At 60.8% G+C, this 17,023-nt stretch overlaps 5 protein-coding genes across 7 annotated transcripts in view; 1 reads left to right on the top strand and 4 right to left on the bottom strand.

The window, feature by feature from the left end:
• NFIC (nuclear factor I C) overlaps nucleotides 1-1,570 on the top strand; it is a 32,346-nt gene extending 30,776 nt beyond the window's left edge. For 2 of the 3 annotated variants that reach the window (XM_057400092.1, XM_057399984.1), the window contains one exon: nucleotides 190-926. Coding sequence is in view for 1 of the 3 variants with exons in the window: in XM_057399984.1 (XP_057255967.1) it covers nucleotides 190-207 (18 nt within the window). In the remaining 2 variants the exon portion in view is untranslated. Of the gene's footprint in view, nucleotides 1-189; nucleotides 927-1,414 lie in introns of those variants that run through there. The other variant, XR_008971043.1, reaches the window with a different exon arrangement.
• A 4,432-nt stretch (nucleotides 1,571-6,002) lies between these two features.
• SMIM24 (small integral membrane protein 24) lies at nucleotides 6,003-7,010 on the bottom strand. Its single transcript, XM_057397701.1, has 4 exons — nucleotides 6,815-7,010; nucleotides 6,410-6,527; nucleotides 6,256-6,294; nucleotides 6,003-6,113 (listed from the first exon to the last, which is right to left on the bottom strand). Exons 1-4 carry the CDS (start codon nucleotides 6,885-6,887, stop codon nucleotides 6,020-6,022), a joined length of 324 nt encoding a protein of 107 aa, XP_057253684.1. The 5' UTR covers nucleotides 6,888-7,010; the 3' UTR covers nucleotides 6,003-6,019.
• Nucleotides 7,011-8,189: 1,179 nt separating this feature from the next.
• On the bottom strand, nucleotides 8,190-9,017 carry SMIM44 (small integral membrane protein 44). Its single transcript, XM_057397573.1, has 2 exons — nucleotides 8,561-9,017; nucleotides 8,190-8,453 (listed from the first exon to the last, which is right to left on the bottom strand). Exons 1-2 carry the CDS (start codon nucleotides 8,916-8,918, stop codon nucleotides 8,230-8,232), a joined length of 582 nt encoding a protein of 193 aa, XP_057253556.1. The 5' UTR covers nucleotides 8,919-9,017; the 3' UTR covers nucleotides 8,190-8,229.
• Nucleotides 9,018-10,525: 1,508 nt separating this feature from the next.
• On the bottom strand, nucleotides 10,526-13,481 carry DOHH (deoxyhypusine hydroxylase). The gene is made up of 4 exons (XM_057398389.1): nucleotides 13,192-13,481; nucleotides 12,335-12,411; nucleotides 11,840-12,077; nucleotides 10,526-11,007 (listed from the first exon to the last, which is right to left on the bottom strand). Exons 1-4 carry the CDS (start codon nucleotides 13,463-13,465, stop codon nucleotides 10,691-10,693), a joined length of 906 nt encoding a protein of 301 aa, XP_057254372.1. The 5' UTR covers nucleotides 13,466-13,481; the 3' UTR covers nucleotides 10,526-10,690.
• A 1,116-nt stretch (nucleotides 13,482-14,597) lies between these two features.
• Nucleotides 14,598-16,579, bottom strand: LOC130593236 (uncharacterized). The gene is made up of 2 exons (XM_057398272.1): nucleotides 16,389-16,579; nucleotides 14,598-15,977 (listed from the first exon to the last, which is right to left on the bottom strand). Exons 1-2 carry the CDS (start codon nucleotides 16,545-16,547, stop codon nucleotides 14,844-14,846), a joined length of 1,293 nt encoding a protein of 430 aa, XP_057254255.1. The 5' UTR covers nucleotides 16,548-16,579; the 3' UTR covers nucleotides 14,598-14,843.
• Nucleotides 16,580-17,023: the final 444 nt, after the last annotated feature.

Genomic DNA, 17,023 nt, shown 5'->3' with positions numbered 1-17,023 from the left:
GGGTCCCCAGTTCTGCCACCCCTCTGCTTGTCCCCAAGCAGGACACTTTCTCTGCAGAGCATCGCCTTGGCCACTGAGGAGGATGGGGGGGCACTGAGTGAACTCGGTGCAGGAGTGGGGCAGTGAGGGTAGCATGGGGACAGCGTGGGGACACAGGGTAACGCCAGGCTTTCTCCTCTCTCCCGGCAGTCCTGGTACCTGGGATAACCGCCGCCGTGCCGCCCCTTCGCCTCCCTTCTCTGCTTTAGGCACCCCCAGAGGAACATCCCTGAGCACCAGGCCCAGCCTTGTGGTGACGATGGAGAGCGTGGACTCACGATGACGACGACGACAACGACGACGACAAGCAAAACCCACACCCGAAGGAAAGAGCGAGGGAAAGGAAGAAGGAAAAGGGTCAAACTTCTTCAAAACAAAAAAACCCACACAAACAACACCCCCCCCCCAACCCAGGAGGATCCCACACCCCCCTCCCCCCAGGAGAACAAAGAAACACACACACACAAAAGAGAGAAAAAAACACTATTATTTGCCCCCGTTGGACAGCGCTACGCTGAGACCTGACACAACTCGTGCCAGCAATGCTCCTGCAGCGCCTGACCCCCAGCGGCTGCCGACTCCCTCGGTCCTGCCTCCATGTGAGTAGAAAAGATCAAACCCCCTTTGGGCGTCCCCCCACCCGGCCACACACAGACTGTCAGGGGAGCCCGGGATGTGACACGGTGACATGGTGCTGCAGTGGCCGGGGCTTGGCTTGTCATGACTTTCACAGGAGGAAGGGGGCTGGGGGTTCCCGTCCCCCCCCTACCGTGTCCCCGTGTCCCCCACACGTGTCCCCACCCCGGGGGTTGGGCGGGGGGAGCTGTGATGAGGGGACACTCCGTGTGTCTGAGCTATGCATTCCTGTGGACAGGTACGGGGGGGGGGGGGGGGGGGGGAAAAACACATTTGTAGGAAATGCACTTTGAAGAGGGATTGGTAAAAAAAAAAAAAAGAGAGAAAGAAAAAGAAGAAAAGAAAATATTACAAAAAAGGAGGAAAAGGAAGAGGAGGAGGAGGACGAAGAGGAGGAAGAAACAGAGCCCCCGGCCTGGCCTCTGGCTGCTTTGGGGTTTTTTGGGATTTTTTCTTTTTTTTAACGCCAAGGGCAGAGCCCCCCCGCACCCCCCAAAGCACCCCCCACCCCCCAAACCCCCCTGCACCCCAAAGCCCCCTCTGCACCCACCACCCTGCGCCAGGTGCCTGAACTGCTGCGGTGGAAGGGACACAGACCCGGAGAACCCCCTTAAGGATCCCCCCCACTGGGGCGGGGAAGCGCTGGAGGAAGTCCCCATCCCGCGCAGGAGAGGAAGAAGATGAGGAAGACCCCCGGTGTCCCCCCGGAGCAGACTGGTGTTTCCCCCCGGCGCCGCAGGGGACAGCTCACGGGGGTGATGGAGAGAAGCCACTGTGGGATGTGCGGGATGGCAGCGAGGGCACCGCCAAACCCTCCCCCGCCTCCCGCGGGAAGGAAAAGAGCTGGATGGAGGAAATCCCTGGAGAGGAGAAGACATCCAACACGAGAAGAAAAAGAAAACAGCAAAAGAAGCACTTGGCGGCAACGGAGCCCTCTTTCGTTTGGGGTTATTTTTTATAGACCTGAGAAAAGCATTAAAAAAAAAAAAAAAACCCAAGGGAAAAAAAAAACAGCGAAAAAGAGGAGGAAAAAAAAAAAAGAAAAAAAAAAAAACGGACAAAACCCCCTGTTTATAAGTGCATGGTGCTTTACCAGGACCTGGCGACCCGGCTCGGCCCCGCCGTGCCGGCGATGCTGTGCATGGCAGAGTGTAACCGGCTCGACCTTCCCCTCAGCAACAGAGAAAAAGAGGAAAAAAAAAAAAAAACCACAAACAAACAAAAAAATCTGTATAAAAGAAAAAAAAAAAAAGGGGGCGAAAACCCGAAAAAAAAAGCAAGAAAAAAAAAAAAAAACAACAAATCCATGTTTTCCTAATTTGCACGAAGTTTTCTACCACAAGATGTGCCTTTGCCTTCGGAGCCTCAGTATTACCGGGCCCGGTGCCGGGGAGCGGGAGCCACTGCATGCCCGGGGCCCCCCCCCCGCCTCCTGCATGGCTTCTTGGCCGGAAAAATCCCCTTTTTCTCTCTTTTACTATTATTATTATTATTATTATATTGTTATTAATTTTTTTTAACCCATTTTCCTCCCCTTTGGAAACGTCTTCCAGTTGATGCACCCTCTGCGCCAACACACCAGAATATGCAATTGCCGCCCCCCCCCCCCCCCCCCCCCCCCCCCGCTTTGCCTCTTTTTGAGGGGGGTTCCTTCCCTTTTGGGGGGGGGTCTTTTGGTTTTTGGATTCCAGCAACCAAAGGCAGCAAGGTGGGAGGCAGCGCCCCCCTACCCCTCCCAGGCCTGGACCCTGCCAGTGCTCTGGGTCTGGACATGGCAAGGTGGATAAGGGTGCAGTTGGGGTCCCTCATGGCTGAGCCCTCGTGAGGTGGGGGGGGCAGCATCCTGACCTCCCCCTTTTGAACTGGTTTTTAATGGGGTGCAGGGCCAAGAGGGCTGAGCCCAGCAGCTCTTGTGACAGGAATGGAACCGTGTGAATGTAGCTGTGCCCCTCCCCTCCCCCCCAAATAAAGGGCTGGTGGTGGGGGAGGGTCACAGGTCATAGGCCCCCCTATCTATCTCCATTGGCCTCATCTTGGGGGGTCAGGAGGGAACGGGCCAAGAGGTCTCCTCTTGCCTGTGCAAAACCACAGAGCGGGGGCTTGACACCCCCAAAAAATCCAGATTTTGCCTTAAAACCCACCGTCCCGCCGGCCGGAGAGACACTCCCCTTCCCCCAGCCCTGCTGAGGCTGAGGCCTGACGCGGGTTGTGACACCGATGGGTGGGCGGCACCGCGCGGCGGCGCTGCTTCGTGATGAAGAAACGTGAACATTTTGGGGCTTTTTTTTACATTTTTGATAGTTTGGTGTTTTTTTTGTGTATGTGTGTGTCCAAAAGTGTTAGCGGGGGACGAAGGGGGAAAAGTAGGGGGGGTCTTCCAGCCACCGGTGTGGTTTGTTGGGGGTCCCACCAATGGGGACGTCCGTGGGAGACACTTTCTGATGCAAGGTGCAGTGTTGATGTCTGCAGGGACAATGTAAGGCGGTGGGGGGGGATCAGCGCCCAGCGGGGAGAGAGATGTTGAAATGATGGAATTTAGGGGAAAGTAAAAAAGAAAAACCAAACAAAAAAAAAAAAAGGGGGGGGGGGAAGGAAAAAAGAAGACAAAAGGAGGGTTTTAAGGCTCGAAAAAGGATCAGAAAATACAAAAATTAGTGGTTTTTTGCAGGGGTGACAGGAGGGAGGGAGAAACTCCCCCAGGGCAGCCCCCCCGGCATGTGCGGGCCCTGGGGAGGAGGTGAGGAGCGCTGGCGCCCCTCGGGTCTGCCTTTCCCCCCCCCCCGAAGCCCCTGGCTCTCCTCTTTTGCTGCCTTTGCCCCGGGCCAGCCCAGCGGCTGCGGCCCCCCAGAACCCTCCCTCGGCAAGAAAAGCACCTTAAACATGTTAAGGCAAAAAATCATCACCTTGACACCCCCCCCCCAGCGGGGGGGATGGATGAGGCTTCCTATGGGGGGGTCCGGGAGCCCCCATCCCCCACGCCCCGGGGACTTTGCACTGCTCCCCCACCCCCGCAAAGGGAATATGCAACCCCCCCCCCAGAGCTCTCGGAGTGGGGGAGGCAGGAGGGGGGAGGCACCACTAATTTTTATTATTATTTCTATTTTAATTGTTTTCCCTTTTAGTTTTTAACCCCCTCCAAGCCCCCACCTCGCTGCGGGGGTGGGCGCAAAGCGAGGTGGGGGAGGATCCACATATGATCCCCCCATCACTGGGGCTGCTTATGGGAAGGGATCCCATAAGATGGGGGGATGAAGGGGAGGGGTCCGCTCGACAATCACCAGGGCCCCCCCGGGGGGCTTCGTGCACTACAGCCTCTCCTCGAGGGTTTTTTAGGCTCGTCGGCTTCAACGGTTAATTAATAGTCCTCGTGCCCTATAAATAACGCTGTACATAGGAGCTCCCCCCCGCACACACACATATATATATATGGGGCTGCGGGACAGGGGGGCCCTGCGGGCTGCACGCACCTAAAGGTACTTTAAAGCGCAAAGAAATATATATATATAAATATCACTATATATATATATATATATATATATACACATACCCCGCTATATATATATGGCGTGTCCGTCGTCGGTTTGTTTCTGGTTTGGGTTTGTTTTTCACGTATTCTTGAGTTTGGAAGTGCTGCTGCTGCGGGTATGGGGAGCACCCATGGATGCCACTTTGCAGCACCCGGGAATACCCCTCTGCAGCACCTATGGGTGTCTCCCCTGCAGCACCCATGGATGCCCCCTTGCAGCACCCACGGGTACCCCGTGCAGCAGCACCCGGGGATGCCCCCATGCAGCACCCTGGGGTATCTCCCCTGCGGCACCAACGGTGCCAGCAGGCAGGCGGGAGCGGAGGTGGAGCCCGGGAGGTTGCGTGTGTGTGTAATGGGGGGAGGAACATCCCCCCCCCACCCCCCCAAATAGCGGCAGAAGGAGGGACCCTCCCAAAAGGCGCCTTTCGGGGGGCAGCCGGGGCCCCCTCACAAACCAAAAACGTGCCGCAGTGCCTCCGCGCTACCGGCTGCTCCACCGCCTTTTGGGGGGATCCTACCCTCCGCACCCCCTCCGTTCCTCCCCTGCACCCCAACCTCCCCACCCCCCGGTCTCCCCCACTTTGTACCCCTCGAGCAGCCGGATTCTCGCTTCTTGCTTCACCGCAGCCGTTACTGACCCCCCGGGACCCCTCGGGACCCCCCCCCCCGTTTCATCACGATACTCGGTTCTCCCGCCGCGCAGCCGCTGCCGATCCCCGCCGCGGGGCGGGGGGGTGGAGGGGGGGGGGGCGGTTGGGGGTTCTGTTTGTTTTGTTTCTTTTTTTTTTCTTTTTTTTTTTTTTTTTTTGGTTGGGTTTTGGTTTTTTTCGGTTGTTTCCCACCCTCCCCCTATGCAAAGAAAAAAAAAAGAGACAGAAAAGAAGAAAACAAAACAAAACAAAACAAAAACTGACACGGGGAAGAACAAAACAAAACAAAACAAAAAAAAAAAAGAAAAAAATAAAAATCATTAAAAAAATACAAAAGCCAGAAAATGTACAAACATTAAACGAGCTCTGCTTCAACTCCCGCCCGCCTCCGGCCGTCCTTTGCCACCGGCACCAAGGCACCGCTGCGGTGCGCTGGGGTGTACTGGGCTGTGCTGGGATGTATTGGGATGTACTGGGGAGCTCTGGGATGTACTGGGGTGGATTGGGGTGCACTGGGCTGTACTGGGATGCACTGAGCTGTGCTGGGCTCTGTTGGGATGTACTGGGGTGCACTGATCTGTACTGGAGTGGATTGGGGTGCACTGGGAGCACTGGAGTTCACTGGAGCAGAGTCATGGCGGGCAATGGGTGCCCATCACCCCCTCCCCCTCAGTCTATAGGGGACACAGGGGGGTGCAGCTGCGGGGTCCCACTGCCACCGCCTTGCTCAAATGACGTCATCGCCTCACCGGTGTGACGTCGTTGCCCTCACCCGTAGGACGGCGTTGGCCCAAATTGGGGGTCCCCACTGGCCCCGCCCCACCCAGGGGGTCCCCGGTGTCCCTGTGACACCCCCACAGGCCCCGTCCTGGCGCAGTGACACCAGACGGTTGACACTGGGGACTTTTACTAGGGTTCATCTCCCCCCCGCTACGGGGGGACCCGCCAGATGCAGGGATGGAGGGTGCGGGGGGTCCCTGCGCTGCCTTCCCGGATCCACTCCTGCGGGGGATCCACGCCGGATTGCGGCTGCAGCCGGAGCCGCCCCACGACACCTCCCGTTCCGCGGCCGCAGCCGCAAAACCCGGCGCGGATTCGCGCCCCGCAGACTGGGGTGGGGGCGCGATGCCCGGTGGGGCGTCCCGGCGCCGGCCTCGAACCCGGCTCACAGCGGCGTAGCTTTCTTATGCCCTTCGCCGTCGCTCTCCTCGCCGCTGCCCTTCTCAGCCGCCAGGTTGACGCAGCCGGTGCGCTCCAGCCTGCCGGGAGGGACGGTAAACGGTGCACGAGGCCGCCACCGTGTTCTCTGGCCGTGCTCAAGGCACGCCGGGCATGTGGCCGTGTCAGCGAGGCCCCCAGCGAAAGGCCCGTGGCAGCCCCGCAGAGCCCGGCCCGTGGTACCTGCTGGTCCGCGGGGTGTCCTGAAGGCCGCCCTGCTTCCTGAGAGGAGATAGAGGAGTGAGCGGAGCTCCAGGATGCCCTGTCCCTTCCCTGCAGCTCCCGCGCTCGGCCTCGGGCATGGCCGCCCCCCCCGGCCCGGCCCAACACCCCCAACCTGCGCATCCGGAGCTTCCAGAGCCGGTTGACGAGGAGGAGGATGAAGACGACGAAGAGGAAGACAACGACGGCTGTGAGGCCGACGAGCCAGGGCTGCAGCTCCTTGGGGCCAGTGCCTGCACAGCCAGGGATGGGGACAGCTTCAGAGGAGCCCCATCCTGAAGGGGATGGACTCCGCATCCCACAGCACAGGGTCCCAGACATTCACCACCCGCTCCCCACCATCTGTCCCGTGCCACCCTCCACAGCCAACCTGTCCCCAGGAGAGCATAGGGACAGCAGGGAGCACAGGGGGCAGCAGGTGGGTGCCCTCACATCTCTCTGCTCTGCCCCCAAAGTGGTCGCTGCCAGGGCACTGGGACAGACTGGTCCTGCTGGAGATGGGAAGTATGGGGGCACCTACCGTCCTGTCCCCAGGCAGTGGTGGCGAGCATGAGCAGGACCAGGAGCGAGAGGGGCTGCCAGGCCCTCAGCATCTTTGGTGGGAGGTCAGCAAAGGACTGCAGCACTCCGGATCCTGCACCCCAACGTGGGTCCTGTCCCAAAGCCAGTGACGGGCAAGTGTGGGTGCTGCTCTGTGCACCCGGGGCCAAGGAGCAGTTTTTATTGCACTTGAGAGGACAAGTGTCACCAACACCACAGCAACGTGCTCCTTGGGAGGTGGCACCGGCACTGGTTCAGACACGGGTCTGTGGGTGCTGGGGTCCAGCATGGGTGGATAGAGAGGGATGGATGGAAGGAAGGAAGGCCCAGTGCCCCATCCAGTCTATCACCTCTACCCATGGGGTGCTACACACCCTGTCCCAGCTGGCAGTGCTGGGGCAGATCCAGGCCACTGCTCCATCCCCACAGACACAGCCCCCAACCTGCCATGCTGTGGGGACAGAGCAGTACAGGGGGACACGCACGGGTAGTGCCAGTCCAGCCGCAGCTGCCCTCAGGCCTATCTATGCCCCAGATGCATTGGCTAGTGCTGGAAGGACTCAGTCATGTCCCTGGGGAGCGCCCAGTACTGTGGGGAGCTAAACATTAACGGTGTTATCAGGAGACCTTGGCAGGGTGCAGCCCCCACCCACCAGAACATGGAAACATGGAGGCATGGGATGCCCGGGAGCACCTCGGGGATGGACTGAGGGTACCCTGCCCATGGCAACCCCTGAAGGGACCTGGGGACAGGGCCCCTGCTGAAGGGGGCGGTGTGAGGTAGGGGGGTGGAGCCCCAGCCTGGGTCTAAGGGGGGGGGGCATCTGGACAAGGCAGCCCATCTCCAGTGCCCCCACCTGCAGCTTTGCACCCCCAAGACCAGCTTTGGGTGTCACCTGTGGGTGCCCCTGAGCTCTGCCCCATGAGGAAAGGGCATAGCCTGGCAGGGTCAGGGCAACAGGGTGCCAGCGGGAACAAACCCAGCCTCAGTGTCTGTCTGTCTGTCCCTCTGCACGTACAGTCACGCTGACATCGGCCTCCCTGCGGGTGCACATCCCCACGTGTCCATGATCATGTGTGTGTACCCATGCCCCTGCGCCCATGCCAGGGTTTTGCATCCCCTTCACACCCCCACACGTGTGTAACACACGCGCCTCTCCCCACGTGCCTGTGCCCAGCACAGGGAATGTCCCTGCTGTCCCCAGGTCAGGGTGTCCCAGGACTGCCCCCTCCCCATGCGCACAACAAAGGGGCAAGCGAGCAGGGACAGGGCAGGAGCCTTTATTGGGGGCAGCGATGGCAGCCCTGAGATAGTGCTGTAGGGCTGCAGGAGGACCTGGCTGCAGGGAGGGCTCCGGGGTGCTGGTGGTGGCAGGAATGGGGCATCCCCCAGCTCTAGAACAGCCTCTTCTTGTGGGAGTCGGCAAAGGAGATGGAGCTGCGCGGGGTGGATGGAAGCAGTCGCAGCACGATGTCCGTGCCCGGCACCACTCCTGCGCCTTCACCCTCCAGCTCCCTCTCTCCCAGGGTCCCATCCTCCTCCAGCCACACCACCTCCGGCACTGTCCCCTTGGCCATCACCACCTTCTCCTCCTCCGCTTTGGGCCCGAACGCCCAATCTGGGGGGGCAGAAATGGAGCTGTCAGCAGCACAGCCCCATAGCAAAGGCTCTGGGTGACCCACCTCACGCAGCCCCTCATCCGCCCTCGCTGCAGGTAGCACTCACCAGCAAAATCATGCACCAGGTCCTTGATGAGGTGGCCAACAATGGCGTAGGCCACCAGCAGCACCAGGGTGGACGCCATCATCAGGTAGAGCACATAGCGGGGCAGGCGGATGCTGTCCAGTGCAGGGGGTTTGTACTCCACATAGAGCACCCCATCCTCCTCGTGGGGAGACTGCAGCAAGTTCCGCGGCCCCCAGGCCTCCCTGGGGCTGGGGAGTGGGGTTCCCCCCGGCAGGGCCATCAGCAGCTCCCCCCAGTCACCAAGGGACAGAGCATCCATGGGAAGGAGCTTAGCGCCCGCTAATCCAGGCACAGCACTGGCGGGCTCCACCTGAGGGGGGCTGGGGAGCTGTGACATGGCCCAGGGTATCCAGAATCTGCCCCCCTGGCAGCTCCACAGGTCCCTCCATCTCCCCAGAAGTGGGGAATCCCCCACAGCTGGAGAACCCCCAAAAGCAGGGATGGCAGGGACAACAGACACAGCCCAAAGCCTCTCCCAATCCCCTGGGCTTGGTTAGGTCCCACGGGCAGATTGTGCAAGATGCTGCACAGGATGCGACAACCTCTGCGCCAGGCAGAGATGGGCAGGGTGATGGGCACCACATCCCGACACCAAGGGGGCCCATGGGGACCCTTTGCTGTGCTGTCGCCTTCCCAGGGCTTTATGTCAGCCCCGCACGTGGCAGCAGCACCCAGCACTGGCCAGGGGGGGTGAAGGTGTCCATGAGGTTCAGCTCCAAGTCCGGGCTCAATACCCAGGTCCTGCTCTGCCCTGGCACACTGGGGTGCACTGGGTTGTACTGGGATGGGCTGCTGAACTGTAGCCTGGCTCTGCTGCACCCAGCTCATCCCTGGCCAGATCCTGGCTGCAAAAATGCCAGGTTTGTTCCAACTTGGGTTTAAAAGGCCCTTGTGGGGAGCAGAGGCAAATGGCAGTGCAGATTTAGAAACAACGCTGCGTGGCCCAAGTGAACCTGGACAGGGAATGGTGGAGAGCAAAGGGTGGGAGCTGCTGACTCCAAAACAGTGTAATAATGTCACGTTTTTGTAGTGCTGAGAAACAGAGAGAGGTTTGGTGGGCTTCAGGCTCCATGACACACACAGGTGACCCCATCCACAGCACTGGGACACGCAGGTCTGACTTGCAGTGAGCACATGGGTTACCTACAGAAGTTGTAGATGATGCCTCATCCCTGGCAGTGTTCAAGGGATGGGGCTTGGAGCAACCTGCTCTAATGGAAGGTGTCCCTGCCTGTGGCAGGGGGCTGGAACCGGAGGCTTCCCACTCCAGGGCACAGGCTATAGCACTGCGCTGGATTCCTGCTGGAGCTCCTGCTGCCAGCACTTAGCTGCCTGTCAGCCAAGCCCTGTACCCACAGCAGGTGCCTGGGGGTGCTGGGTGACAGCAGCAAACCCTAGCCTCAGTCCCCTCCAGGTCTGGTTCAATGTGGGGGAAGTCCAGGCAGGCTCTGCCTCACCCTGTAGCCCCGATGGCAGTGGTGCTCCCTGCAGAGAGCAAAGCGCAGCCAAGGCTTCCAAACTGCCATGAAACAACGCCCATCCCAGGGCAAAGGCTGTGGCAAGCACAGCTCTGGCCTGCCCTGACAGGTCAGGCCGAACACACACAGCTCCTCCACTGCAGAGGCAAGGAGGGATGAGGCTCAGCATGAGCACCAGTGCTGATTTTGAGGCATCACATCCCTACAGCCTCCAGAGTGCCCAAAGCCAGCCCCGGCCTTCCAGCAAAGCTCCCCAGAGAAAGCAGAGCTTTTCCACATGGAGCCACGATGGCAGCACAAGCCCAAAGCAGCTCCAAGGCCCCATAAGGCCACAACAGGCTCTGATGTGCTGAACACAGCTCACGTGGTCCCAGCTCTGAGCCAGGCTGCAGGTAAGCAGGGAAAAAAAGGCAGATCCAGGAAACTGAAGGTGGTGGGAGAAGGGCAAGTACCAGCTCAGCCTGGATTTGGAGGGAGAATGCAGCTGTAATTGTGCCAGAGACTGAATCCAGTTCATCCTCCACCTCTGCCGCAGCAAGGCATGGATCCACATCTCTGGAAAGGGCCATGACAGTGCTGCTGGGGTGGGGAGAAAGCAGCATCCCCATCCTGCACCTTCCAGAGCTGGGGCTCAGGCCGAGGCCTGCAGCCTGCAAAGCCCATCAGCATACTGGAACTGGTCCCCGCTCTGGTACTCGAACATGTCCAGGGCCACCTCGCAGCTCTCGCGCACCACGCGCTCCGCGTCGCAGGCGAAGGTGCGCAGGGTCTGCAGGCAGGAGGGGTGGGCTATAGAGCCCAGCGCTTCGGCGCACTCATGGCGCACCATGGGGCTCTCGGTGAGGCTGCACAGCGCAGCCGTCAGCTGTGGGACACAGGCCTCGTCCTGCATTTGGCCCAGCACATAACCAATCTCGTGGCGGAACAGGGCACTGCCACAGCGCAGTCCTGTGGGTAGAGCATAGAGTGAGCTGCCACGGCCCCGAAGGGCACGGTGTGTGTGGTCAGAGCCCCACACCCAACCCCAAAGCCATGGGGAGCACACCTGGTGGGTTAGAGCTGGCAGTCGCTGCCACAGACCACAGGGGAAGGGACAAAATACCTATGGGAAGGGGTATCCCACCTGCTCCGAGCCTGCATGGCCACAGCAGCTCTGGCACAGAAAGACTCTCTTGTGATGGAGCTGCTGTCACCTCTGCCTGCCCTGGGGAGACTGCACTGCCCATGGACCCTGCTCCACCAGCACAAGGTGCCTGGGGGTACTGGCATCTCAAGTCCTGCCATGCTGTGGGGCTGAAGAGCTGCAGCAGGAACTACCTATTTGTCACAGACTGCTGGAGAGCCTCAAGTGCTTCCCTCGTACTGGGTTGTGCACCCAGAAAGTTCCTGGGCTGTGGTTCACCCTTTCCCCACCCAGGGGACATTTACTACCCTCTCTAAAGCTATTCCCAAACCCCAAGAGGAGGTTGGCAGCTTCCAGCTTGAGAGCAGGGCCCAGGTCATACCAAGAAACATCAGGTAAGACTGGTTGGTCCCTGGCCAATATTACAGCCTGTGCTCTCTCTCACTCGGACCCACGGAGCAAGGGAGGACATTACAGGGGCTGTGAAACACAAGAGAGCACCAAGTGCTTTGCAATGTGGCTCCTGCAGCAAGCAGTGGGCAGCAGCTCTGGAACCACACAGGTGAAGAGCCCAAAAGGAGCCGCAAAGCTCTGGATTTGGGAAAGGCTAATCCTGGATTAACCTACAGAGTGTTACAGCACAGAGCCTGCCCTCACCATCCGCCAGTGCCAGCACAGCAGCACGTCCCCCCACGTTCCGCAGGGCAAACATGGCTCTGTAGCGGTCGAACAGTGGCTGGGACTCGTCCAGGAGGGTCTCACGGAGTTTGGTGACATTCGTCTCCTCCGCAGGGGGCGCAGGATCCACAGAGAGGTAGGGGCTGCTGCCTAGATTCTGCTTGTTCTCCTGCAGCCACTCCAGTCTCCTCACTGCCAACTGACATGTCTCAGCCACCTGCAGGGATGAGGACAGAGCCCTTGTGGGATGGATGGGAATGGGCTTCACTAAGACAGCAAGGAGTCAGCATGCAGGAGGAAGTTTTTCATAGAATCATGAAATCCCAGCCTGGTTTGGGTTGAAGAGAGCTAAAGCTCCTCCAGCTCCACCCCCCTGCCACAGGCAGGGACACCTTCCACTGGAGCAGGTTGTTCCCTGTGTACCCATCACCAGGGAAATGAAACCCCCTCCAGCCCCCCACCCAAGAGCCTCACCTCAACCACAGGGTCCTCTGAATAGTGTTTCAGGATATCCAGCACATCAGGATTCCCAATAGCACCCAGGGCTTCACCTGAAGGAATGATGTGTCAGTGCACTAGCAGGGTATCTTCTGTGCTCTCCAGCAAAGCCTCGCCCTGCTCTGAAGTGAGGACATGGCCCTGACTGACCGGTGCTAAAAGACACAGCCGGAGAAATCACCACAGCAGGAACCACCACAGCAGGAACCTGGCCAGTGGGAATGGGGAGGCTCACCAACCAGTCCAGCCAGTGCCATGTGGTGAAGTGGTTGCATTCCTCCGGATCCTCCCAGCCCTTACACCCAAGATGGATGAGGCCATCATAGAATGGTTGGAGTTGGAAGGGACCTTAAAGAACACCTTCTCCTAGAGCACCTTGCTCCAAGCCCGTTTCCAACCTGGCCTTGAGCACTGCCAGGGATGGGGCAGCCACAGCTTCTCTGGGCACCCTGTGCCAGCGCCTCAGCACCCTCACAAGGAAGAGCTTCTGCATAAGAGCTCATCTCAGTCTCCCCTCTGGCAGGTTAAAGCCATTCCCCTTGGCCTGTCCCTACAGGCCCTTGTCCAAAGCCCCTCTCCAGGTTTCCTGCAGCCCCTTTAGGCACTGGAGCTGCTCTCAGGTCTCCCCTTCAGGAGCCTTCTCTTCTCCAGGCTGACCCAGCCCAGCTCTCAGCCTGGCTCCAGAGCAGAGCTGCTCCAGCCCTCGCAGCAGCTCCATGGCCTCCTCTGGAGTAACCCAAGCAGCTCCACATCAGGAGCTGTTTGGTGCCGACAGCAGCACCCAAAAGTCCCACTTACGAGCTACCCCCTCCCTGCACCCGCAGCCATCGTACCGGCCTCGTGCCTGACCATGGGCTCCTGGCTGGTGTCCTGCAGTACACGGACGAGCACTGGGATGGCTGCTTCGTCCTGCATCTGCCCCAGGCAATAGGCCAGCTCGTGCTTCAGTAGCGCAGAGTCGTCCCCGAAGGCGCTGCCGATCCAGGCCACGGCCGTGGGGCCGCCCAAGTTGCGCAAGGTGAAGAGGGCCCGGAACCGGGAGGGCAGGGGCTGCGCCGTGTCCACCAGGGCCCGGCCCACGGCGTTCACTTCCTCCTCCATCACCATCACACCGGAGGGGAGCGGGGCCTGTGGCACGCGGGGCTCCGGTCACGGTCCTGCACACGGGAAGTGAGGGAGGCCTTCGGCCGCCGGCGGCTCAGCTGGGGGAGGGGAGACCCCGCGCCTGTACCGGCGGGACCCGGTTCCACCGGACGCCCCGCAGAGCGGGGATGGGACCGGACGAGCCTGAGAAGGGGAGGGGGTGGGGGTCACACGAAACCGGTCCCGCACTCACCGAGGTCCGCCATGCTGCTCAGCCACGTGACTGCGCCACAGCTCCTACCTCCGCACTTCCGGGACCGCCCATGGGGCCCTCCCTCCCCCCGAGTGGTTCTGGCCGCAGAGCAGTGGGGCCGGCGCATGCGCGCGGAGGGCTTCGGCCGCAGCCCACCGCGGCGGAGCTGCCGGGAGCCGCGGAGGGCTTCGGCCGCAGCCCGGGCGTGAGCGGGACCCCGGGACCATGAGCTTGGGGCGAACGGCTCCGGGGAGGGACTCGGGCTGCGGGAGAAGGAATTGTTCCAGTCTCCATCTAAGCCTCCCCTGGTGTAGCTTGAGGCCTTGTTCCTTGGAGCAGAGCCCAGCCCCTCCTGGCTCCACCCTCCTGTCAGGCACTTGCAGGGAGCAGTAAGGTCCCCCCGAGCCTTCTCTCCAGACTGAACCTCCCAGGTCCCTCAGCTGTTTCCTATCACACTTGTGCTCCAGGCCCTGCAGCAACCCCGTTGCCTTTCTCTGGCCCCGCTCCAGCACTTCAGTGTCTCTGTTGTAGTGAGGAGCCCAGAACTGAACACAGGATTCGAGGTGCGGCCTCACCAATGCCCAGTGCAGGGGCACAACCACTGCCCTGGCCCTGCTGCCACACTGGTGCTCATACAGGCCAGGATGCTGGTATCTTTTTGGCTGCCTGGGCACAAGCTGCTCAAGTTCAGCTCCATCACTTGGCACCTCCAGATCCTTCTCCGTGAGCAGTTTCCAGCTGCTTTTCCCCAAGCCTGGAGTGTTTTCAAGGGCTCCCCCTGGTTTCAGCCTGACAGAACGGCCTTTGAACAGAGCCATGCTCCCCAGAAAACCCAGGCAGCACCCACCCACCCAGCCCCGCTCCCCACCTTTTCCTCTCACCACACACCGCCAGACTGCTCTATGCCTGGAAGAGAGTAAAGGGCACAAAATACATTCCATTGCCTGAAACAAGTGGCAAAAACAGGATGAGGACAATGCAGCCACCCCCTTTCCCCATCCTGGGAATGGCCAATGCAGTCAGCAGCCCTTACTGGACATGGGAGGACACAGTCCTTTGCCGAGCAGCATGGTACCACTTGACCAATGTCTGCTGGAGGAAGTTCACAAGCAGGGATGTGCAGGGCTGCTCCTTCCCACCCCAGTCCCATCATCCCTCCCCAGATCTTCCCTCCCCGCAGCTCTCGAAGTACTGGCACATGAGTTCCCGCACTTGCTCAGCCCGTCCATCCTCCATGGCAGTGGGTGCAGGCTGGCAGGGCTTGGGCAGCTCAGTGGGCTCAGTGCCCTCCAGCCACTCCTGGTTGAAGGGGTTGTCGTGGGCTTCGCAAACGTTGTGCAGGATGCAGCAGGCAAGGACGAGGGTGGGCAGCAGCTCCAGGCTGCAGTCATCACACTTGAGGAGGATCTGCCAGCGTGCCTTCAGGCGCAGGAATGCATTCTCAATCACGCTGTGCGCCCGCTTCAGGCGGTAGTTGAACTGTAGCTGCCGCTGAGTGAGGGTCTCATCCTCCTGGTAGGGCTTGAGAATCCAGTCTTGCAAGGGATAGGTGGCATCACCCAGCAGCACGTACTTCTGTGCCTTCCCCATGAAGTGCTTGGGAGGGTTGGGGCACAGCCGGCCCTCCTTGGCCAGCACCCACAGGCTGGAGCTCTCCAGTACCGCGCTGTTCTCCATGCTGCCAGGGAAAGCAGTGGAGACATCCCAAAACTGGCCCAGCCCATCCACAGTGGCCTGTGTAAGGATGGAATGCCAGCCCTGGCCATTGCAGTAGTCAGCACTGAGGCGCAGGGGAGGGTGGATGGGGATGTGAAGGCTGTCCAGGGCACCGATGCAGTGCGGAAAGCCCCAGCGGGTACGGAAGATGCGCACCATGTTCTCCAGCTCCTTCTCATTGGGTAGCCGGAGGTAGAGGGGCTTCAGCAGCAAGACAACTGCATAGCTCACCTCCCGCACACACGTCTGCACTGTGGAGGGCCCCACACCAAAGAGAGGGCTCAGAGTTTGGTACTCCACATTGGTGGCCAAGTGCCACAGGGCCACAGCCACCCTCTTCTCCAGGGGCAGGGTGGGGTGGAAGTGGGCGCTGTGCGGAGCCAGCCCAGGACGCAGCTGGTTGCAGATGTAGAAGAAGGTCTCCTTGGACATCCGGAACTTCTCCAGCCAGTCCCGGGGACTAAACTCCTTCAGCACCACCCGCTCCCACCAGTCTGCCCCCGTGACACCAGGCCAAGCACGGGGGTAGAAGTAGCAGCTGGTTCTCCTCCGGCGAGCAATCAGGAGCTGCAGTGCAGAGGGGAGACAAGAGGGGAATGAGGCGGTGCTTCAGAAACTCATAAAACAGTTTGGGTTGGAAGGCACCTTAAAGCTCATCCGGTTACAACCCCCTCATGTCCTCATCGCCATACACCACATTACCTATCATTTCCAACCTGTGTCCCCACGTGTCCTTCGTGTGCCACATCCTTTGCTTCCCTCTTGCACTTCTCACGTCCCTCACCCTTTGTGTCCTAGTCACCTCTATGTCCCACATCCTCCCCATCCCACCCCCTTGCCCTGTGCCCCCCCCCCCGCATCCTCCATGTCCCTGGGCTTCCCCCTCCGTGTCTCTGTCCCACTCATCCCCTGCTCCCGGGCCCCGCGGGCCGTGTCCCCGTGTCCTCCCCCCGCGCTGGTCGCGCCCTCCGCTGTCACCGTCATGAGCCGCTTCTGCCGCTGGCTGTAGTAGTGCCGGAGCCAGGCCCGCCGCTGCGGCCCGTCCCAGGCGCCGGCGCTGGTGCCGGGCATGGCGCGCCGCCCGCCCGTCCGCCGCCGCGCCAGCGCGCACAGCAGCACCACGAGCCGCTCCCGCATGGTCAAACCGGGACCGGGGGCCGTGCGAGAGGCTACCGGCGGCGGGGTCACGGCGGCACCGGGGACGGAATGGGCGCAGTGCGGCCGGCTCTCTCCCACGCCGAGCCCTGGCTCCGCCGCCCGGACACGCCACTGGAGCGCGGTGGGACCTCGGGGCAGCGCTGGGGGAGGCACGACCCGCACCGCGAGGCGGCACCGGGACTCGGGCAGTACTACCGCCTGTTTGGGCCGCCGCGCGGTGTCAGCAGCGGCGGGGGCTAGGCCGCGGGGAGCAGAGCGGGCCGGGATCCAGGCCCCGGGACAGCCGGAGGGGCCGCGATCGAAACCAGGCCGCCCCGTACCGGCGCCGTGACGCCAGCGCGCTGAGAGCTGACGTCAGACGCTTCCCCCACGCCGGGGTTGCGGCTGTTGCCATAGCGCCACTTCCTGTATTGATTCGAAAGGAGGCGACGGGGGCGCTCCCGTCGTACCCCGCG

This window comes from Pezoporus wallicus, unplaced genomic scaffold, assembly GCF_028554395.1.
Source record: "Pezoporus wallicus isolate ANWC-B61680 ecotype Strahan unplaced genomic scaffold, APGP_CSIRO_Pwel_v1 contig_13863, whole genome shotgun sequence".
NCBI classification, from domain to species: Eukaryota; Metazoa; Chordata; class Aves; order Psittaciformes; family Psittacidae; genus Pezoporus; species Pezoporus wallicus.
This window is presented reverse-complemented; position numbering and strand designations above follow the sequence as displayed.

Bases quoted from the DNA above. Each gene is read 5' to 3' on its own strand.
- SMIM24 (XM_057397701.1), bottom strand. From the start codon at position 6,887: ATGCTGAGGGCCTGGCAGCCCCTCTCGCTCCTGGTCCTGCTCATGCTC. The intron at 6,528-6,814 runs GTAGGTGCCCCC...CTGGCTGTGCAG, and splicing joins CACTGCCTGGGGACAGGACG to GCACTGGCCCCAAGGAGCTG. The intron at 6,114-6,255 runs GTACCACGGGCC...CCCTCCCGGCAG, and splicing joins GACACCCCGCGGACCAGCAG to GCTGGAGCGCACCGGCTGCG.
- SMIM44 (XM_057397573.1), bottom strand. From the start codon at position 8,918: ATGTCACAGCTCCCCAGCCCCCCTCAGGTGGAGCCCGCCAGTGCTGTG. The intron at 8,454-8,560 runs GTGAGTGCTACC...CTGCCCCCCCAG, and splicing joins CCTGGTGCATGATTTTGCTG to ATTGGGCGTTCGGGCCCAAA.
- DOHH (XM_057398389.1), bottom strand. From the start codon at position 13,465: ATGGTGATGGAGGAGGAAGTGAACGCCGTGGGCCGGGCCCTGGTGGAC. The intron at 12,078-12,334 runs GTGAGGCTCTTG...TCATCCCTGCAG, and splicing joins CAGAGGACCCTGTGGTTGAG to GTGGCTGAGACATGTCAGTT. The intron at 11,008-11,839 runs GTGAGGGCAGGC...CTCTACCCACAG, and splicing joins TGTGCTGGCACTGGCGGATG to GACTGCGCTGTGGCAGTGCC.
- LOC130593236 (XM_057398272.1), bottom strand. From the start codon at position 16,547: ATGCGGGAGCGGCTCGTGGTGCTGCTGTGCGCGCTGGCGCGGCGGCGG. The intron at 15,978-16,388 runs GTGACAGCGGAG...TCTGCACTGCAG, and splicing joins GGCAGAAGCGGCTCATGACG to CTCCTGATTGCTCGCCGGAG.